The 23,742-nt window shown below is 37.9% G+C and overlaps 1 protein-coding gene across 13 annotated transcripts in view; it reads left to right on the top strand.

The window, feature by feature from the left end:
- Positions 1-23,742, top strand: part of DST (dystonin) — a 372,684-nt gene that overhangs the window by 88,560 nt on the left and 260,382 nt on the right. For 12 of the 13 annotated variants that reach the window (XM_047859452.1, XM_047859460.1, XM_047859447.1 and 9 more), the window contains one exon: positions 17,441-17,502. In XM_047859452.1, coding sequence (XP_047715408.1) covers positions 17,441-17,502 — 62 coding nt within the window. Of the gene's footprint in view, positions 1-7,298; positions 7,386-17,440; positions 17,503-23,742 lie in introns of those variants that run through there. The other variant, XM_047859442.1, reaches the window with a different exon arrangement.

Genomic DNA, 23,742 nt, shown 5'->3' with positions numbered 1-23,742 from the left:
ATTTCAGCTCAGGTCATGATCTCACGGTTTGTGAGTTCAAGCCCCATATTGGGCTCTTCGCTGGCTGCATGGAGCCTGCTTGGGATTCTTTCTCTCCTCCTCTCTCTGTCCATCCCCACCCCCCCCCCCAATAAATAAATAAACATAAAAAAATAAACTTACATAGGCATATATTGTCTAAATAAGGTATTGGTTGGGACAGAAAAAAACATAAAGGAAAGAAGAAATATTCTTTCAGAAACTAACAAATACAATCTGAAAGGAATTTGAGACACTGTATACATTAATTATAATTTGTTGATTGTATTTTTCTCTGGGCTATTGGAGATCTTTGACAATTTTTGAGGATATCTTGTATTAATTTGAATTTTAAGTGAGTGGTTCTGTTTTTCCTTCCATATGGTAGTTATAATTGTAAAAGTTTTTAAAACTAAGGACTTTAAAACCCCACATGATCTCAGGTATTCATAATCTTGGTGAATTTTCTCATATATAAATAATGTGGAAATGATGTTTCTTTGTTTTGTCAATTTATATAATAACTATGTACTTTGGGCTATGAATTTTTTTTTCTTGAGAGAGAGAGAGAGAGAGAGAGAGAGAGAGGGGGGGGGGGGGAGAGAGAGCATGCACTCATAGGAGGGAGGAGCAGAGGGAAGGGGAGAGAATCTGAAACAGGCTCCATGCTCAGTACCAAGCCCTATGTGGAGCTTGAGCTCACAACCATGATATCTTGACCTGAACCGAAATCAATAGTCAGATGCTTAACTAACTGAGCCACCAGCCACCCCTGGGATATTATTAACCAGACCTTTGAATCTGAAAGAAAGGCAAAGATTGAAAACTCTAAAAGAACTCTAATTTCCTTAAGTTATGTAACACAGATAAAGAATTGCAGAAACTATCTACCTTTGGGGAACCTGGCTGGCTCAGTCAGTAGAACATGTGACTCTCAGTCTCAGGGTAGTGAGTTAAAGCCCCACATTCGAGATGGAGCCTACAAAAAAAAAAAAAAAAAAAAAAAAAAGAAAAGAAAAAAACCTTTCTACCCTTAACTGTGACTCAGAATGACAGCAGTTAGACCATATACAATTCTTAAATGTTCTAGCGGTGTAACTATAATTAGTTCTTTACGTGTGAGCATTTAGTGTGCTCAGGTAGGAGAAATTAGGTTAAAATCAGATTGTCGGTGTTTTATATCCCAGTTCTTGGCCAGTTATGAGAACAGATACCAATAAGTCCGTCAGAGCCAGAACCCAATACTTTTTTGTTCCTAGCCACTGTAATGTGGATCTGATACTGTGGATCCTCAGCCCACAGCCACTGCGCTGGCAGGAAAGTAGGGGATTTGATCATTGATTGTGGGGAGTGGTGATAGCAGGAGAGGGGATATACCAAAAAGCATTTGTGTGGAGAGATTGATGGCCTCTATTGTTCTACATCTATGCCTCAGCTTACTTAGCACATTCTATCCTTGTCCTGTTTTTGTATTCCTGGCAAAGGAGAGCAGAACAATTCCTATATTTTGTTCTGTGGCAATTAAACTTCAAACAAGGATGCCCTCTGAGCATGGTAATTTCTGAGTATATTCTCAGTTATTGATTCTCCTTGCAGAGACTTTCTACAGTGTCATCACTTTGTATCCCAGCCTGGGCAATCATCCTCTGAAAAGACATCACCAATTGAGCCTCCGCCTCTTCTCCCAACCTCTTACGCACCTTTCTCCTTCCCATTCCCCTCCCTTTTCTCTTCCCCTCTCTCTCCTGCTCTCCCTTTCCTTCTGCAGCCAGCAGCCTAAGAGCAACCCAGCCATACCTGAAGTGTTTAGCTCCATCTTCAGATCTGAGTAGGGGTAGTCTGGCCCATGTCTTAGTTTTTTTTCTGTATCTTCTATAGAGTCTGCCAGAGTGTTGGATACATAAATGAATAAAAGAACTTGAAACACCTTTTTTTTCTCATAGTTATTATTCATGTTTTCCTTGTGGAAGATTCAAACACTCAGTATAGAAATATGAAGAATGAAATAGGCAGTATATCACACTGATTTCCACTCCTTCCAGCTTCCACCCTCTTCTGATGACATTGCTCTTTCCAACTTGATGGGCATCTTATACACACACACACACACACACACACACACACACACACACATATTTGTTCAGTATTTTGCTTTTTTTTCTTGGAATCTTTTTCATGTCACTATGTGCAAGGTTTCCATTATTAATATTCTGTAGGATGGGTAACATATAATGCATTCATCTAGCCTCCTATTGATTGACATTTAAATAGTTTCAAATATTTTGCTATAGTAAACATCCTGGTATGCTAATCATTTATAAGCACATATTGCTTTAAATTTCCAGCAAGTGGACTTGTTGGTTCAGGAAGTTATATGCATTTTAATTTATAATGAATACTGACAAATTTTCATCAAAAAGGTTTTTGCCAGTACATACTTTCACCAATGTTGTTTGGGACTACCAGTTTCTCTGCATTAGTTATTATTATAAATTTATGCTGTTATGAAATCATTTGATTCACATGCATTTCCTAATTAGAAGGGTGGTTGAGCATTTCCCCATGTCTTTTTTTTTAAGTTTTTTAATTTTTTAAGTAATCTCTACACCCATCATGGGGCTTGACCTCATGACCCCAGAGATCAAGAGTTGCACGCTCCACCAACTGAGCCGGCCAGGCACCCCTCTCTGTGTTTTTATTTGCCATTTGCATTCCTTCTTTTTCAAATTGTATGTTCAAATCATTTGTAATTGGAAAGGGTCTGTCTTTTTTATTAATGATTAATAGAAATTATTCATATATTTTGGATATTCTTGGTGTATACTACCTATGTAGCATATATTTTCTCTCAGTTATGCTTTCTTTTAAGCATCATTTATAGTGTCACTGTTATATCAGTGCTTTGTCAAATTTGTCTGCCTTTTTAAAAAAAAAATTTAATGTTTATTTATTTTTGAAAGAGAGAGACCAAGCACGAGTGGGGGAGGAGCAGAGAGCTAGGGAGACAGAATCTGAAGCAGGGTCCAGGCCTTGAGCTGTCAGCACAGAGCGACTTGGGGCTCAAACTCACAAACTGCAAGATCATGATCTGAGCTGCAGTCAGACGCTTAACTGACTGAGCTTCTCAGTTGCCCCTTGTCTGCCTCTATGTGTTCATTTTTTCCCAGGGGTTTTGTAACTTGTTTTGTAACACTTTTCCTACTCAACTATTTTTAAAACACAATTTTCTGTATTTTCTTCTAATGGTTTCATTTGTTTAAATAATTTTCTCATTCTTAGGATACCTGGCTGGCTCAGTTGGTAGAGCATGTGATTCTTGATTTTGGGGTTCTAAGTTCAAGCCCTCATTGCTTAAAAATAAGATCTTTTTTATAGTTGCCTGGGTGGCTCGGTTAGTTAAGCGTCTGACTTTGGCTCAGGTCCTGATCTCGGGGCTTGTGAGTTTGAGCCCCACATCGGGCTCTGTGCTGACAGCTTAGAGCCTGGAGCCTACTTAAGATTCTGCCTCTGGCTTTCTCTGTTCCTCCCCACCCCTTCTCTGCTCATGTGCACACACACACTCTCTCTCTCTCTCTCAAATATAAATGTTAAAAAAATCTTTTTAAAAATAAAATCATGAAACATTTTTTCTCATTTTCATTTCTAATATTGTATAATTTCTTCATATACTGCCAGATAGTATAACTCTTTGAGATGCGTTGTCAGTGCTTATCTTGAAATATCTCCTCTTTAAGCTATCTTCATTTTGTTGGCAGAAGGATTAAGGATTTTTGAAAATGTAAAGGACTTCTATATGAAGATTGTAATTTAGATATTCCAATAACCCTTTTTTAAATGTGGTTTTTAGTCATACTTACTAAGGAGCTCAGAAGCAGTAGACTAATTATGCTCTCATCAAGGAGGGACTGCAACAGAAAATAATGTCAATTTCATTTAGCTTCAGATCTAAAAAATAATAGTTGTAAAAAACGAAAGCTGAGAAATCCATCAGCATTGGGAATTTAAATTTAAAGTAATATGAAAGTAATTAGAACAGAGGCAGAACAGTGCTTATTATTGGGAGATCAGGCTTGAAGTTTATGAGATTTTGCAGTAGTGACTAAGCTAAGAACTTACAGGGAATAATATTGGTATGCTTTCACCCATGGAGTCCTCCACTGTTTTGTAAAGTGTGTGTGTGTGTGTGTGTTTTTAAGATGAATAATTTCATGGCATGATTTTGGTGAAATTTTCCAAATAAGAATCTTGCTTTTTTAACAAAACAGGGACGGGGGCAGATGTTGTGGCTAAGGTCAGAAATGTTAAGTATATTCCTGTAGGTCTGTAGTCCTAAGTCTGCAGTCACACAGAACAGTGGGGGAAAGTTGGATTAGTAGTAGCTCTATACTCATATAAACCATAATGATATTTCTTTGGGAATATTTGGTAAGATTTTTCAACTAAAATGGGAATAAGGACTCCCTTCCTCTTACCATTTCACCTACAATCTCCAGTCAACAGCTGATATTGGCTAGGGCCACTGTGAGGGTCACATCAAGTGGGCAAGGGAGTTGTTAGGAGAATGAGGGGCAGAGCCCCTAGGTGATGATTGGGTGCAGGCTGTCTGATCACAGGGCCATAGGTGGGACTGGGTAGAGGGAGGGGTGGTGATGTGCATCAGGTCTGATCCATTTTTACCTAGCTCCCTGGTCATCAACTGTACATTATCATCAGTTTCAGGAGCTAGTCTTCCCACTGATTCCAACTATTTTTTCCAGCCAGTTTGCCTTCTATCATGAGAAATGTTAGAGCTTTTGCCTTGCTATTTTCACTGTATTATACTACAGAGCTATTTCTGGGCAGTGGTGGGGAAACTGACTAGACCCATCCCCTTATTCCTCCCTCCCCCAACTTTTTTCCACATCACTCAACACTTCATCTTTTCTTTCTTTTTTAAAAGATAGAGCGTTTTGCAAAGTATTGTCCAATCTTCTTTTGAAATTCACATCTGAACCTTATTTATTAATAAACAGAAAACTCATCCTTCCCCTAAATTCTGATGTGACTTCTTGGTAAAGCATTGTGATTAGCCTTCCTGTATCTTGAGAATGACTTACCTGCAGAAGGCGAATTCCATCTTTTGTGTATCTTCACCACTGAGGAATTGTCCAAGGCTCATTTTTTACTTTTTGTTGTTAACTTATTAAGAAGTTAGCATTTTGTTTTGCAGGTATGAAATTACAATATTGAATGTGCTTTTGCAAATTGCATCCTCTTCCTACCCCTTGCCTTAGTAACTGTATGATCCTGGGCAAGTTGTTGAACCTCTAAGCTTCTGTTTCTTCCTTTGTAAGTAGGCATAATCTCAAAGAATTGTTGTGAGGATAATATGCAGTATATATATGTGTATTGTATGTATGTTGCTGAGAATAATACCTGGCAAATAGTAAGTGCTTCCACATTGCTACTATTAAAATCCTCTTTCAGTGAAATGGGTAGGCTCTGGTTATTCTATAGGGGAGACAGAGGCTCTAATAAAACAAAGACAATTCAAAAGGGAGAGAAAGGAAGTGAAGAATACTAAGTAGATACTTTAAACTTTTCTGTAGAAATTGATATTTTTTCATTTATGATATATTGAGAATAAAGTTAAAGATCATATATGGATAATTTCAAAGCATATTGGCAACTGTTATATTTGCAGTTTCTTTTGCATGAGCAAATTTGCTAGCTCTCTTATTGCTGAAAATAACTAGTGATCTTTTTGTTATTGTTTGTTGTTTTTGAGTTATGGTTTGTACAGTTTCTATTCACGTAGATATGTTTGTTTAATGTTTCAGACAACATCAGAGTCTTGAAGATGCTTGGTTTGTTGCCTCTTTGAACAGGGGTTCTCATTCTTTTCTCTCTTTTTAAAATTTTATTTCTTTATTTATTTTAGTAATTTCTGCAGCCAGTGTGGAGCTCGCACTCAGGACCAGCCAGGGACCCCAGGGGTTCTCACCTCTTGACATTTTTTCATTCATGCTCTGAAGTGAAGATCTCATAAATCTGAGGGGAGACCCCTTGTTTTTCTTGCATTATTAGATTAGGGGTTCTGTTGTTTGATAACATAGAAAAGAAGTGGGTTTTGGAATCAGATTTAAGATCCCACTTAGGCTGTGGAATCTTAGGCTGGTTTCTTAATCTCCCAAACCTTGGGGTGTGTGTGTGTGTGTGTGTGTGTGTGTGTGTGTGTGTGTGTGTGTGTATTTTTTAGGTTTATTTATCGGGATGTCTGAGTGGCTCAGTTGGTTGAGCGTCGGACTCTTGGTTTTGGCTCACGTCATGATTTTGTGGTTTCATGGGTTCAAGCCCTGTGTTGGGCTCTGCACTGGCAGTGTGGAGCCTGCTTGGGATTCTCTCTCTGCCCCTCTCTCTGCCCCTCCCCCACTTTTGCTGTCTCTCAAAATAAATAAATAAACTTAATTTTATAATAAAGTTAGGTTAAGTTTAATAAACTTAGGTTTATTTATTTATTTTGAGAGAGAGAGAGAGAGAGAGAGAGAGAGAGCGAGCACAAGTGGAGGAGGGGCAGAGAGAGAGGGAGAGAGAGAATCCTAAGCAGGTTCCGCACTGTCAGTGAAGAGCCCAATACGGGACTTGAACTCACACTGTGAGATCATGACCTGAGACAAAGCTGGACACCCAACCAACTGAGCTACCCAGGCGCCCCAGTTTTTCTGTCTTTAAAATGAAGAGGTACCGTCCAGCTCAAAGAATTGTGATTGAAGTGAAAATATTTGTGAAGTGTACACAAATTCTTGCTGTTGGAATCCCCCCTGAAGGATATGTATCTAGCATATAAAGTTGAGCTTTCTAAATCACCTTCATAGCATGGATTTCAGGGATGAGTTAAACAAGTTAGGCTGGGTGTTGTCTTTTATCCCAGGGGAATTCTGCCTGGGGTGTTAGAGAATGTGATGAGCTAGTTCAGCAGTGAAATGTAACATCCTATTGGTTTGCCTTATTGAAAAAAACTTAGGAAATCAAAACTCTGTTTTTAAATTAAGGGACTTCATGTGAACAGCTTAAAATTAAAAGGAAAAATGGATAATTAAGCTTTTTAAAAAATAATAGTTGTATATATTCTGTACAAAATAGTGCAGGAGGCTGGCTTTGCTCATGTTTGTTTAAAAGGGGGAGTTGACTAGTTTTCAGCTTGCAAGTGGGAGTGTCTAGTCAGTGTTTTTCTTTCTACATAGAAAGTTAACAGGACTCTGACACATCAGAGTTTGTACGAAAAGCTTAGGGAACTGTTGGACACATTTCTCGCAGAATGATGGGGCAGCTCATGAAAAATGATCAAGACTGGAACGCCAAGCTGGTGGGGCTGATGTGCTGTATGGGTTAGTAGTCTCACCTGTAATACCACTTTCATGTTTGCAGAACTGAGAAAGGAAAGTTGCATTCCCTGTGTTGGTTCGTGTGGCGGGAGTTTAGCAGACTGTGGGGCACCCTTCAGAAATCTGGCCAGGCTCACATAACCACTTCCGAGGCTCCCTGGAGAGATTTTTCACCATATTGTTGTCATAGGATATGTGTTTAAATAATATTAATATTTACTTTACATGTGATACTAAGTGGATTTAATTTTGATTGGATTTTACTGAAAACCAGGCAGTGTAGTTTGTAATAATAATCAGTGCTCTTTTTGCACGTTTATTTGTGTTTTTCCAAATTCTCTTTGTGTTCTGTGTCATTACATGTTTTCAGCCAGGTTGTACTTTTTTAATGTGCTTGTAGATGTATATTTTTACTTAGTACTTACTCTATAAATGAAATAGTTTTCCAGTAGAGGAATATTATAAAAATTCATTCAGAAAAATAACTGGATAGTCTGTAAAACCAGTAAAATCAGTTAAAATCTCAGGAATGGTTTTCCTTTTTTGTTGTCATAGTAACATTGCCCTAAATATAAATCTCAAAGTTAGACATCCCTTACTGAAGTGAAATAAAGAAGCATTATGAGACTTGTAATTGGAAAATTAGATGGTGTAATCTGGAATACTCCCTTTTGAAATAACTCCCTTTTGAAATAATGCCTATGGAAAGTGGCAAATCACATTCTCCCCAGACTTAAATTATTCTCTGATTGTAAGTTGCTTTCCTGAGGAAAGTTGAGGCCCTTAAAGTTGACATTACCTCTTTCCTCATTATTGTAGCACTGTGGGAGGCTTCTAGCATTTAAAAGAACTTGATATACTTGAATGGGAGTCATCTAGGTTTATTAGGGTTTGAAAGAAAAGATTTAGGTTTGTTACTGGTAGAAAACGGTATCAGAACCTACAAATTGTGTGTGTTACTTAGCTTAAACCTTCTCCCCTTATGCATGTACTTTAGTTGTGAGTCATAATCCCCGGGTATTACCTCAGCATTACTTGCCAGATATTTAGCTCCCATCTTACATTTTCAGCGGTGTTTTTGAGTTCCTAGCAAAAACCACCACAGCCAAACCTGAGCAGTCAAAATAGCCTTTTTAGAGTTATGTATTATTTAAGTGAATCTCTTGTCTGTACTGGGAGGTAAATTGTTTGATTAAATCACCATTCTTGATAGATCATGTAGATAAGAAATTAATCAACATGCGATTAGTTTTTAGAACATGTTCTACTTTTTCACATTCCTTAAAATATAGGACCATTTTTTATTAATTTAGAAAATAAGAAATATATTTTATTAACCATTATGTGCCAAGAGGAGAAGAGTTTATATAATGTGTATAATATGTTAAATTTAATGATAGAGAGTAAATTTGTTAGAGTTTGTGTTATAACATGACGATTCAATAAATTAATAAAATTTTGGAGTAGAGTTACAGAAATGCCTTAATCCCATATTCTGTAACGTGATATGGAAGCTGTCTATTCTTTAATGATGAAGATTTTTAATTAATAATTCATGTTAATGTTTTTCTTGATGATTTAACATTAGGGTCCTAGATTATTAATTGGATAGGAATAATGCGGATATCGCTAAGAAGTGATTTTTCTTTTTCCCATACTCTGTTTTCTTTTTGCTGGAGGCTTGGAAAAGCACTGGCAGAAAGGTGATAGGAGTGCTAGACTTTGGTGCAGGGGTTCTGTTGTTTTCATTAACTTGTCCAAAGTTCACTGGCATAGCAGGGCTAGATTCCTCAGCACCCAGTCTATGACTGAGTTGTGTTCAGCACTTCCATTTGAAAGTTGACAGTATGTTGGGATAGTGGAAGCAACTCTGAAGGGAATCATAACACGTGGGTTTTAACACATAGCTGGCTTCTGTCTTGCTAATCTACTTGTCCTCCTTGATTGCCCTGGGCAGGGTTGGTCTTTCTCTCAGCTGTGCTTGCTTACATGGTGAGTGCCACATCATTTGCTCAGTTAGTATGTTCATCACATTGCCTTCATGCCAGGTGCCTTATCTAGATGATGTCCTCCAGAGAGCAAGGGCCAGTGCTCTGTCAGCATGGTGGTTCAAGTACCACTATGACACTGGGCTCATCATATGGCCCGATAGATGTTGGAATGAATGAGTAAATGAAAGATATATAGAATCTACATTTTAATCGTAAGTAGGACTAATAGGTTGCTCCTTTTTCTTTGGTCTTGCCTTATGTACTAGTAATTTAGGTTCATTCTGAACTCTTTAGTAATGGCAAGGTTGAAAGACATTTAAAACACCATTATGCTTCATTTGCTTATTGTATGCAAGGATTTATGTATGTAAATAATTACATATTATTATCTTGAACTCGATTGTGCTTTTTGAAACATAATTCCCATTATGGGCATATTTATTTGTTAAGTGCATAAAAACATTTTGGCGTCTACTGTGGGGTAGGCAAAGGTGAGTGAGGTATAGATGATACCCCAAAAGGGCCAACGGAAGAATTAATACATATTTTGTGAATGATTATGTTGGTTAACAATTATTGATAGCATTGGTCATAAGGAGAGTCATACCTAGAGATTTTACATTGAGAATTAGTGTTTTCATTTTCTCTGAATAAATATCCAGAAGTGGAATAGCTAGATCATGGGGTAGTTCTGTTTTTAATTTTTTTTGAGGTATCTCCATACTGTTTTCCATAATGGCTGTACCAATTTATATTCCCACCAGCAGAGCATGAGAGTTCCCTTTTCTCCACATTCCCTCCCACACTTGTTATTTCTTGTCTTTCTGATAACAGCCATTTTAAATAGGTGTGCAGTGATATCTTATTGTGGTTTTGATTTGCATTTCTCAGACAATTTGTGATGTTGAATGTCTTTTCATTTGCTTTTGGTTATCTGTGAATTCTACCAAACATTCAAAGATTTAATAGCTATTCTCAAATTATTTCTAAAAATTGAAGGGGAGGGAACATTTCCCAAACTCATTTTATAAGGCCAGCATTACATGGATACCAAAACAGAGATTAGGATACCACAAAAAAGAAAATTACAGGCCAATATCACTGATGAACTTAGATGCAAAATTGCTCAACAAAATATTAACAAACTGAATTCAACAATACATTAAAAGGATCATACATCATAATCAAGTGGGATTTATTCTGAGGATGCAAAGATGGTTCAACATTTGCAAATCAGTCAAAATGAGGGGTGTAAGGATGGCTCGGTTGAGTGTATGACTCTTGATTTCAGCTCAGGTCATGATCCCAGGGTCACGAGATCGAGCCCTGTGTTGGGCTCCATGCTGAGCGTAAAGACTGCTTAAGATTCTCCCTCTCCCTTTCCCTCCACCTATCCCCCAACTCTCTCTCTCTCCAAAAAAAAAATCAAAATGGTACACCACATTAATAAAATGAAGGATAAAAATTATATTATCTCAATATTCGAGAAAAAGCATTTGACAGTTTTCAGCATCCATTATGATAAAAAGTAAAGTGGGTATAAAGGGAACATACCACAATATAATAAAGGCCACATATGCCAAACCCACAGCTAACATACTCAACAGTGAAAGCTGTATGGTCTTGGACTTTTGTTTGTTGGGACTGTTTTTGGTTACTGATTCAGTCATCTTACTGATAATTTTTCTATTCAGATTTTCTATTTCTTTATGATTCGTTCTTGGAAAATTGTATGTTTTTTGGGAATTTATCCATTGTAGGTTTAATTTGTTGGTATATAATTTGTTCATAGTAATCTCTTAATGATTCTTTGTATTTTCTTTGGTATCAGTTACAACTTCTCTTTCATTTCTAATTTTATTTATTTGAACTGTCTTTTTTTCTGGGTAAGTCTAGGTAAAGTTTGTCACCTTTATCTTTTTAAAGAGCCAGCTCTTAATTTCATTGATCTTTTTTTTATTGTGTTTTTGTTTTTTTTCAGTCTCTATTTTATGTATAGATGATCCCTGACATATTATGGTTCGATTTAGAATTTTTCAACTTTACTACGGTGTGAAAGTGATATGCATTCAGTAGGAACCATACTTTGAATTTTGGTCTTTTTCTTTAAAAAAAAAAATCTTTTTTTTTAATGTTTATCTTTGAGAGAGAGAGAGAGAATATGAATGGGAGAGGAGCAGAGAGAGAGGGAGACATAGAATCTGAGGCAGGCTCCAGGCTCTGAGCTGTCAGCACAGAGTCCAACGCGGGGCTTGAACGCATGAACCGCAGGATCATGACCAGAGCTGAAGTCAGACCCTCAACTGACTGAGTCACTCTCTCAGTTTGGTCTTTTTCTGAGGTTGTGATAGGTGGTACAATACTCTCTCATGATGCTGGGCAGTGTCAGTTGCAGCTCTCAATCAGGCAAGTGATCACAAAGGTAAACAACTGATATACTTAAAACCATTATGTTTCTTGTTTCAGTACAGTATTCAATAAATTACATGATGAATTGGCACTTACTATAAAATAGGCTTTGTGTTAGTTGATTTTGCCCAACAGTAGGCTAAGAAGTGTTCTGAGCATGTTTAAGGTAGGCTAAGCTAAGCTAAGCTTGGTGTTACATAGGTTTTGGCATAATATATACATAATCAACCTATGATATTTTCAATTTCTGATGGGGTTATCAGGATATAACCCCGTTATAAGTTGAGGAAGTATTTTCCACTCTGATCTTTATTATTTTCCGCCTTCTAACTTTGGACTTTGTTTGCTTTTAGTTTTTGGTTCCTTTAGGTGTAAAGTTAGATTATTTGAACTTTTCATTGTTTCTTGAGACAGGCCTATATTTCTGTGAACTTCCCTCTTAGAACTGCTTTTGCTATGGGGCGCCTGGGTGGCTCTGTCGGTTGAGTGTCTGACTTTATCTCAGGTCATGATCTCGCGGTCTGTGAGTTCGAGCACCATGTCAGGCTCTGTGCTCACAGGCCTGGAGCCTGCTTCAGATTCTGTGTCTCCCTCTCTCTCTGTGCCTCCCCTGCTCATGCTCTTTCTCTGTCTCAAAAATAAATAATAAAAAAAAAACAACATTAAAAAAAAACTGCTTTTGCTGTATCCCACACATTTTGGAATGTTGTATTTCCATTTTCTTTTGTCTCAAGGTATTTTTTGATTACCCCTTTGATTTATTTTTTAATTGACCTATTGGTTGGTAGCATGTTGTTTAAGCTCCATGTACTTATGGTTTTTCCACTTTTGTTCTTGTAATTAATTGCTAGTTTCATACCATTGTGGTCAAAGAAGATGCTTGACATGATTTTAATCTTAAGTTTATTGAGACTTGTTTTTTGGTCTAATATTTGATCTATCCTGGAGAATGTTCCATGTGTACTTCAGAAGAATGTGTATTCTGCTGATTTTGGATAGAATATTCTGTATATATGTATTACATCTATCTGGTCTGCTGTATCAATTAAGGCCAGTGTTTCCTTATTAATTTTCTGTCTGGATGATCCATCCATTGATATTAGTGGGGTGTTAAAGTCCCATACTACTACTGTATTGCTTTCAATTTCTCCCTTTAGGTCTTGTTAATATTTGCTTTATATATTTAGATGCTTCTATGTTGGGTGCATAAATATTTTAAGTTTTACATCCTTTTGTCGGATGGACCTTTTATCATTATGTAATGTCCTTCTTTGTCTCTTATACAGTCTTTGTTTTAAAGTCTAGTTTATCTGATGTAAGTATAGCCATAGCAGCTTTTTTTTGTTTCTATTTGGATAGAGTATGTTTTCCATACCTTCACTTTCAGTTTGTGTGTGTCCTTAGATCTGAAGTGAGTCTCTTGTATGCAATGTATAGATAAGTCTTGTTTCTTAAATCCAGCCACTCTGTGTCTTTTGATTGGAGAATTTGGCCCATTTACATTTAAATCTATAATTGATAGGTATATACTTCCTGTCATTTTGTTCATTGTTTTCTGGCTATTTTTATAGTTCCCCTGTATTCCTTTCATCTTTTGCTTTCTTACCTTGTAATTTGATGACTTTTGTTTAGTGTTATGTTTAGTTTCCTTTGTCATTATCTTTTGTGTATCCACTCTAGGTTTTTGCTTTGTGGTTACCATGAGGTTCAGCTATTTCATTCTTATATATAACAGTTTTATCAATTTTATGTTGATAGTAAAATTTGAGGACATTCTCAAAATTGTACCTTTTTACTTTCCCCCCACCCTCATGTTTTGTGTTCTTGATGCCATATTTTACATATTTTGTCCCTTAACTTGCTATTGTAGTTACTGTTAATTTTACCACTTTTATCTTTTAACCTTCATAATAGATATATGAGTGGTAAATCCACTACCTTTATTATATATTTGCTTTCTCAGTGCAATTTTTACTTTCATATGTTTTCTTCTTGCTATTTAGTGCCTTTTCAGCTTGAAGAAGTTTCTTGGAAGGACAGTTCAGTGGTGATGAATACCTTTAGCCTTTGACTCTCTAGGAAACTCTTTGTCTCTTTGAATTCTGAACGATAAACTTGCTGGGTAGAATATTCTTGGTTGGAAGTTTTTTCCTTTTTTCCTTTCTTTTGAATATATCATGCCACTCCCTTCTGGCCCACAATGTTTCTGCTGAAAAATCAGCTTATAGTCTTACAGGATTTCCCTTGTATGTAGCAAGTTGTCTTTATCTTGCTGTTTTTAAGATTCTATCTTTTTCTTTAACTTTTGACATTTTAATTATAATGTCTCTTGGAGTGGGTTTCTTTGGATTCATCTTGTTTGGGATTTTCTGTACTTCCTCGACCTGGATGTCTCCTTCCTTCCTTAGGTTAGGGAAATTTTCAGCCATTATTTCTTCAAAAAAGTCTTTTGCCCTTTTCTCTCTTTCTTTCTCTCTCTCCTCCTTCTGGGATTCCTATAATGTAAATGTTTCTGCTTGATGTTGTTTTATAGGTCCCTTAAGCTGTCTCCCCTTTAAAAATTATTTTTTTTTCTTTTTTGCTTTTGTGTTTGGGTGAGTTCCACTGCCCTGTTTTCCAGGTCACTGATCTCTTCTTCTGCTTCGTCTAATTTGCTTTTGAACCCCTCTGATGTGTTTTTTAGTTCAGTTGTTCTATTCATCAGCTCTATAACTTATATTTGGTATATTCTTATATATATATATGTTTTTATCTTTGTTGAAGTTCATCTGTTCTTCTCTCAAGTTCTGTATCTTAATGACCATTACTCAAACTTTTATCAGGTAAGTTACTTATCTCCATTTCATTAAGTTTTTTTTCCTGGGGTCTTATCTTGTTCTTTTGCTTGGGAGATATTCCTCAGTTCCCTCATTTTGCTTGTCTCTCTGTGTTCATTTCTGTGTATCAGGCAAATCACCTACCTCTCCCAGTCTTGAAGGAGTGGTTTTGTATAGGCAATGAACTTTATCATTCAACCTTGCCCTACCTCTTGGTTGTCTCTCAAACCTTTGTGATTATTCAAGCAGCCTACTTTATTCTTGACAGGTCTCAGTTGTTGAGATTGTGTGAATTCCTCTCAGTGTTTCAAAGGGAGTAATCTCAGCCAGCATTTATTTTCCAGCTCATTGGAAACCAGACCCTGAGGCAGGTCTGGCATACCTTTTAAAGTATGCAAATATATACAGTCCTGTGGGACCACAGTCATAACTTCTGCTGGGCTTGCAGACCACATGATTTAGAGATGTCCTTTTGGCAACAGTTGCAAAACTCAGGGCTCCAGATAAGTGTATAAGCTCCTGTCTGGGAGGTACCTGTGAGCTGTAGCAAGGCAGAGGGAGAGTGCAGAGATGCGTCTTCCAGACTATATTGTCTGAGAACTCCTCTGTGGTTTACAGCCGTATGGTAAACCTGAAGCCTGCCCCTCTGGCTAATGCTCCAAGAACAGTAAATAGGCATTTTTCACAGGAAGACTGGGGGCGTGTTTCAGTCTAATATTTGTGCTTTGCCCTGGGGGTGGTAGCTTGCCAGAAACTATCTCTTCTGTTGTTTTAGTTTCATGGAGCCCAGCAATGCAGTCCACACTGGCCACCAGAGACAAGTGCTTAAGGGGTCACTCCTGTGTGCACTGTGTGTGCCCACTGGCTTTGGCTGAGTCAAAGGGGAGCCTAGGGCTGGGGCTAGCCCACAACCTTCAGCAGTGCTTTGGGGGAGCCTGGGGTGGTATAAGTCTGCCTGCCGGCTGAAGTGGAGCTGGGCCACAGGGCACTTGGCTGCCTCAGTTGGAAGAGCGACTCTTGATCTCAGAGTTGTGGTTTTGAGCCTCATGTTGGATGTAGAGATTACTAAAAAAAAAACAAAAAACAAAAAAAAAAACAACTTAAGTAGCTGAAGTGGGGCTGTAGTGGGGGGAGGATGGTGAGGGGGGTACAGAGAAGTTGTGTGGGGGTTGGGAAAGCCCAGTAGGATGAGCAAGATGAGGGAGTCCAAAAATGGTGCCTGCCAATACTGGTGCTAGCAAACTGGTGTGAGAGTAAAAAAATGACAGTACCTCCATATCCAGAGAAAATTTCAGTATGCCCCTGCACCTCCAGCAGAAGCTTTAAGATGAGCTAATGAATCTTCTCATGTGGTCTAGGTGCATTTTTAAATTGCTGCTTTTGTGCTGAGTGACTGGGTGAGTGAGTCCTTTAAGGGTAGACTTTCTCTGTTCCCCACAGCCTTTTGGGTCTCTTGGATATAAGCCCTGTTATTTTTTAAAGACATATGTCTTGGGGGCACATTTCTCTGGTGCAGGTTCCAAAGGTTGTGGTGTCTGATGTGGGACACAGGTATTTTGCCAGTCAGAGAGATGCTCCATATTTGTGAGATCTCTGCTGGTTGTGGGTCATTGCACCAGCGAAACCGTGTCTCTGTCTCTCCTACCTGTCTCAGTGTGGTTCTTTTGTCCTTTGTTGTAGAGGAGATGTTCAGCTAGTTTTCAGGTCCCTTTCAGAGGGAATTCATCCACATGTGGCTGTAGATTTGGTGTGTCAGTAAGAGAAGGTGAATTTAGGATGTTGCTACACAGCTATCTGAATCCAATCCCCTTAACAATGTCCATTAATACTTTTAATAAATAGAACAAATTTTTCAAAGGCACTTCTGTTCCATTAAATTAGTTTAAGGACACTCAGGGATGAAGAATGAGGAGGAAGAGAGTGAGACATAGCCTACCCCTAGGGAAAGAATAGAGAGTTTCAAACTGTGGCAGAGAAGGAGAGAAGACCACCAAGGAAGAAGAAAGTACTATCCCAGATGCATAAAGGAGGAAGAATGGAAACGAGTATGTAGGGAATTGCTGCCTAGAACCAGGAAGGAAGAAGGTAGTGTAGTTTTGAATGTCAGTTCTGGGTGTTGGAAGATTATGGTTCTCTTTTGAAATAATTATTGAAGAACCACAATATTCGAGTGTTCTTTCTCTTTAAATCACAAGAAGCCATCCCTCACCCTTCTGTGTACCATGTCTGTGTTAACTAGGGTGTATCATACTGAGGATCTAGTTGGGGTATTCTTTTTTACCAAACAATTCAAAACTGGGAGTCTAGGAGAAAAGCAGTATGGTTAGTCATTAAACCAGAGTTTATTTCAGCCAACGGACCTGAATGTAATTATCACAGTTTTAAATATTTTGTTGAATATGCATAGTTTAACCTCTCTTAAATCTTGTTTTCCTCTTTTGTGAGATGGCAATGACACTACCTACTCTTCCCTCTTTTAGTTGGAAGACCAGATGGGATATAATATGTGGTCAAGTGCTTTGTGAAGTTCAATGCAAGGGCTCACCTGAAGGTAGTAAGGTTTTTGTTACACAACTTCCTGGTTGTGATAGTTGTGATGGAGTATATGCAACAGAATGCGCAGAGGGGTTTGTTTAATGGAGTAGCACTGGCAAATACAACACTGGGCAGAGACCAGTCTGACAGATGGATCTCTAACCTTCTTACAGATAGCTGTAAGTTGGCAAAATTTAACAGGAAAATTCAAGTGTACTAACCGGTATTTTTTGAATACCTTTCATAATCACAGTTGAAGTCATAGTTTTTACCAACCTCATTTTATATCTTTTTTTCCCCCTTCCAGATGAACGGGACAAAGTTCAAAAGAAAACGTTTACAAAATGGATAAATCAGCATCTCATGAAGGTCAGTTTATTATTTTCACATCTTGGAATTGTTTTGCTTACTTTAATTTATTGTGCAGTAATGTATAACTCTGAAGCATTGCTTTTCTTTTTTTTAAAAAAATTTTTTAATGTTTATTTTTCTTAGAGAGAGTGACACAGTGCAAGTGGGGGAGGGGCAGAGAGAGGAGGAGACACAGAATCTGAAGTAGGCTCCAGCCTCTGAGCTGTCAGCACAGAGCCCGATGCAGGGCTCAAACTCACAAACTGTGAGATCGTGACCTGAGGTGAACTTAGATGCTTAACTGACTGAGCCACCCAGGCACCCCTAGCTTTTCTTTTTTTAAATTTTTTAAAATGTTTATTTATTTTTGAGAGGGAGAGAGAGACAGACAGACAGACAGAGTGCGGGCGGGGGAGGAGCAGAGATAGAGGGAGACACAGAATCCGAAGCAGACTCCAGCCTCTGAGCTATAAGCACAGAGGTTCCAACTGACGAATACAAGATCATGACCTGAGCCAAAGTTGGAGGCTTAACCACCTGAGCCACACAGGTGCCCCTGAAGCATAGCATTTCAATACCAACTTGAAAGTTTAAATTCCAGAGCATTTCACATGCATTTTAGGCATCTGTGATTATCTGGTGTGTGGCCTGTAGGTAATGATGAAGGTGAGAAAATAAGTACCCAGTGATTATAGTGCATTCTGTGATGTTAGGAAAACCTATTATTATCGGACTTAAAAAAAATCTCAGCAGTTTAAGAAGTATGTAAATATTTATGTGTTAGGGCATGGAAAAACTGTAATTCTCCAGTAAGATTTTTTCTCTCTCAAGATTCAGACCAGGTTCTGGCCTCAGATTTATGTGGATGGCAGACAGTTACTTATATGAGAATAAAGATGGATTGTAGAGACTGAAGTCTAGACTTATTTTTCTTCTTGTACTTAGTATGACATTGATATTGGCTTAATGTCTGTGTTTCTCTGTGTAGTAAATAGTTGTGGTTCTCAAATTAATATTTATTTGTGTGCTATGGGACACTTTGAGGATCTGATATAGGCTCTCTAGAAAAATACACATGCACACAAAATTTGCATACAGTTTCATGGAGTTATTGGATCCCACCCTATAAATCTCAGCTAAAGCACCTGTGTAACTTCGCAATGAACTATAAGTCACTTTTTTCCCCTCTTACAGACAGTCCTAAAGTTGGAAACAGGTAATGTTTTAAGTGTGAGACTTAGAAAGAGTTCTCTCTCTCACACACACACACACACACACACACACACACACACAAAAACCACATTATTTTGAATGTGGTTACATTCTTAAAGCTACTCTACTAATCGTATTTAAAGCATCATGTAGCAAAGTAGTACCAATAATGTACTGGCATCTAATAGCCTTCTATAAAAGTGATTCTTATTTCAAGGGACATATCAAAATTACCTGAGGGATGTTGTAGTCCCCTCTGTCTCACTACCCATTGACAAAATTCTTTCCCCAAATTCTGATATGTCCTTCAGGGAGGCCATGTCACCCACTCTCCAATTGAGAATTTCTATAAAAAAAAAAAAAGAGAGAATAAGTTCTGTTGTTGATGGGAGCTGAATCCTTTGATGTGTTGGCAAGAGATAAGAGGTTGAGACATTCTGCTTTATGATGGTTTTGTTAGGAAATATATTGTGAATACTAACAAAAGATACCAGTCGTGTACCTGCCCTCTTTCAAGCTTTTGTCTAATCACACACAAAGTGTGAGTGGGACTCTTCCACAGGCTGGGGCATAGGTGGGCTGATTATGAGGTTAAGGGTATGGAACTTTGGAGCTGAAGACTGACAAGATTTCCCCATTTCTGAGGTGAATCCAAGGGAAGCAAAGTTTTTGATGAAGAGGTTCCCTTTTGGTGGCTGATGCCCTAGCAACCTTTGTAGCTGTCGCTGTGTAGGGGTGGGCATGTCAGTGGGCACAGAGGGTTGTCCTACATCTTCTGGAGCATAGCTGCTATACTTCCAGGTTGGTAATCACGTTACAACTGCTGGCAGTGGATGCCAAAGAGAAGTAGAAGTAGAAACACAGGCCCTATAGGAACCATAGCACGGGCCCTGGATAGGTATTTATTGAGAGTCTACTGTGTGCCAGGTGTGTTGGATCGGGCCATTCATTTTATAAGTAGTTCATAAATTGAATGGTTGAGTAAAAGGAGACTTCCATTGCTAAAAATGTCAAAATAACCATTCGAGCTGCTAGAGGACAAAGGCTATATTATTTACTCCTAGGACCCATCGCAGTGTTTGGCAAGAGTATTCTCACTGTGTGTAATATATGTTGTATACATTAAATCATGTAATTCTTCTAGCAGCTGCCCAAGGTGGTTTAATTTAGTGGTTATACACACATAGCCTTCAGAATCAGACAGCAAAGGTTCAAAGCCTGATTTACCTGGACTATGTGACCTGGTTTTGTTTTGTTTTGTTTTTTTAAATAAAATGACAGATCTCAAGATTTAAAGTTTACTTTTGCTGCAACACAGTAAGAATGGGGAAAATATGTTATTTTTATGTACAATAGCTATTAGATAGATGCCAATCCAACTGATGAGGGTTTCAGATTAGTTTATTTGTTTTTGTTTTTGTTTTTGTTTTTTGGAGTATGTTATAGGGTCAGAATTTAAAATTAACTCTTATTAAATGAGAATTCATTTTAGGGAGTGGGGGAAAGTCAGACTACATAGTCTTGGCTAACTACCACTGTCAGTTACTTACATTCTTGTTCTGATTTGGTCTAGTATCAGCTCAGAGTAGTCTTCCCTTATAATCTTAAGAATTGTGCACTGAGATTTCTGGCACAAAACTCAAATATGTGAGAACATAGTTTTTAATCTTTAATTCTTTTATGTCTGAAGTTATAGCTTTAACCTCAAGTGAAGAAAAATAATCCATTATCCTAAAACTTTTAGAGGCACCAGGCTGTTAAGGTTTGTTTTGTTGTTAGATAACCAGAGAAAGGGCAGCCTTCTGAGAACTTTTCCATGTTTCATTCAAGCATTGGTTGAGGAATGTTGCACTATGTTGTCAGCCTCTTTTGTCTCACTAAAAAAAAAGAAAAAAGAAAAAAGATGCTGGATGCTTTTGCTCTAGGTAGCCATTTGGTTGTAATCCAATTAGTGGGAAATATAAAATAAGTATATGAATTTTAAGTAAAAATTTTCATATTTGAAAGTAGTATTTTTTCTGTATTGATTTTTTTATATTCTTCACTTGAAATATTGAACATCTTCAAGGGAGAAACAGAGAAAGGAGAGTAGCAAGTCCCATATATTTTTTGCCTTACCATATTCCTTTTCAGTGAATGAGAAGTATGTTATTTATAGAGTTTGCAATAAAATGGGATCATGGGAAAGGAGGACCACGACAAAGCGGTCAATAAAGTAAAAATGGGTAAGGAGAGAAAAAACTGGGAATGAAATCATTTAGATAATTGAATAATTCTACATGCCTTCTTTATGTTTTGTCACTTTTAACTGTAATCACAAGTAGTCCTTAAACCATGGGGAAGGGAGGAAAATTACAGGAAAGGGGGAATTATAGGAAAAAAAGAGAGAAGGAGAGGCGAGGGAGGTGGTTAAAGGGGGAAGAGAGGGCAGGAATGGCTGTCTTGTGCACTAGGAGTGCTCTCTCACAGCCCCAGAGTTGTGCCTTGGGATGGCTCTGTGGGGCCCAGGGTCTGGAGACCCTGCCCTTGGCTCAGCTGCCTGGGAGTGCTAATTCCAGCTAGGAATTATTCTCCATCTTCTGAAATAATTCTTACAAAGTTTGCCTTTTCTAAGTTATTGTTTTATTTATTTTAATTTATTTTATTTTACCCTGTTCTCTCCACCACAGTTTTGCCTCCAGGGAGAACTGTCCTTGGGAGTTCTGCTTGTTTGGGCAGTGAGGTGATTGAGAGGTTTAGTCCCAGAACAGACTCCTTTACTGAGTTTTTCTTCTCAGGTGATAACGTATATATTCTGGTAACTTAGAGCAAATTGTCTTTGAAAGAAGAATGTCTCCTTCAAAGTTGCTAGTCTGTGACATATAAGCCAAAGATGGGAGGCAAGAGAGGTTAGACAGACAGGGGGTTGTGTCCAGGCTTTGCAGTTTACTATTTGTGTGACCTTAACCTTCTTAGGTTCTCATCTGTAAAATGGTGGCAGTGATAGATTAGTGTGAGGAGTTAAAGGACATAATCCATTTAAGCATAAAGCATGATAACTGGCACATTGTATAAGTTGCCTCTGGAACCCTTCTGCCTCCCTCATCCAAGTCCCTTTCCTTGCCTCAAGTACTTTTCCTTTTAGTTTATTCATTTTAGAAAAAGCTGGGGTTTAGGTTCAGAACCTGTTGAGGAGATAGATTGACCTATTGCCTTCTTGCCTTAGAGTCCTGCTGGGACACTGAAGAATTACTTATTTGAGGTAATCCTGTTAGCTGTACCTTCCTCTCCTCCCTATACCCTGCGCCCAGTCATTTATGGGTTGATCTTGGGGCTCACAGTTCTTTTTTATTCCTCTCTTTCCTCTTCTCCCACACACTCTCCTCACAGAAAGGGAATCAGTGAAGACCCACCATACTTCTGAAAGGTTGGCCATTTTTATTCCTCAGTTGTGATTTCACTTAGATTCACAACTGGAGGGCATCTTCCACATCCTCCAATTTTCTTCCTTCATTTACAGAAGGGAAAGCTTTCCACACCAACTTTTACTGGGAGAGCTGCACCAGAAGTCCTGGGATGAGAATACAAATTAGAATGAGGGGCTGTGTCCGGTGTTTGTTTTCCGTGTGCAGTGTGAGATGTTGCAGATCTGCCAGCAGGTCTCCCTTGGCTATGAGGTTGTGTTTACTTTTTTCTACCTATGGTTTTAACTACTTGTAATTACTCCCTGTGATTTAGGAAGTTATGGTTTATGCAGCTGCAAAATAGCATATGCCCAGTGCTTAGGGGATGATTCTGGCATGGTCAGTTTTTAAAAGTTTATATGACTGAGAAAGGTAAACACTGTAAAGTTTATAAATGATTGATTGAGTTACTATTATATCCATGTGTATAAACATTTTTTTCCTTAAAATATTTGGTTAGGATTTTTTTTTGGATAAAAAAAACCATATTAAAAATATAGCCTTGATTTATATTCATCATAGCTAAAATTACATTTTAAAGTAAATAGATTGCTTAATTAAAACTTCCATTTGCTGTGAACAAGATGACTCTGGCATTTTTCTAAATATATTTAAATTTTAGTGTTCTGGTATTTCAGTTGTAGGACTAAGCCTGTCCTTAAACTGATTGTTCTGGCAAGAGTGTTTTCCTTTTGAGTCATTATTTTTCAGAATACTTTTATTAAGGGGTGCATGGGTACCTCAGTCGGTTGAGTGTCCGACTTCAGCTCAGGTCATGATCTCATACTCCGTGAGTTCGAGTCAGGCTCTGTGCTGACAGCTCAGAGCCTGGAGCCTGCTTCAGATTCTGTGTCTCCCCCTCTCTCTGCCCCACCCCTGCTCATGCTCTGTCTCTCTCTCTGTCTCAAAAAAAAAAAAAAAAACCATAAAAAAAAGAATACTTTTATTAAAATCCAGTTGACACATTCAAGTCTGTTTTCCTCTGTAAGTCTCTTCACACCCTGAGTAGATTGGATTGTTTACCTTGCAAATTGGATATTGAGGTAAACTACTGGTTTAGGTAACATTTATGTATTGTTCTTAGCATAATTTTAATTATAGTATTAAAAAACATGAGCTTGTTGTTATCAAAAATGTTTGTGACTTCACTTAGCTAAATTTTACCCAGAGGGTTGTTCTAAAACATAAAATTGATGACAGTCTTCTATTACTTACAGTATTTTTTATGTCCATTTTACCTATGGAAGTTTATAAATTAGAGGATCTTCTATCACTTTTTAGTTTTTTTGTGATCACATGCAGTTCTGTCTTGCTGTCTAGAAATCAACAAGACCATAGTATAAGAAATAGCACCTAAGGTTTAAATACCCGTGATTTAACTTTTGCCTTACTCTGGTGAAAACAAGAAACAATGAAGCCATTTTTTTGTTTGTTTATTGTTTATTTATTTATTTTTAGAGAGAGAGAATGCATGTGTATGTGTGCCTGTGAGATAGGGAGGGGCAGAGAGAGAGGGAGAGAGAAAATACCAACCAGGCTCTGAGCTGTCAGCGCAGAGCCCAACCAGGAGCTTGATCTCATAATTAATGAGATCATGACCTGA

The sequence above is a fragment of the Prionailurus viverrinus genome, chromosome B2 (assembly GCF_022837055.1).
Source record: "Prionailurus viverrinus isolate Anna chromosome B2, UM_Priviv_1.0, whole genome shotgun sequence".
Classification (NCBI taxonomy): Eukaryota; Metazoa; Chordata; class Mammalia; order Carnivora; family Felidae; genus Prionailurus; species Prionailurus viverrinus.
This window is presented reverse-complemented; position numbering and strand designations above follow the sequence as displayed.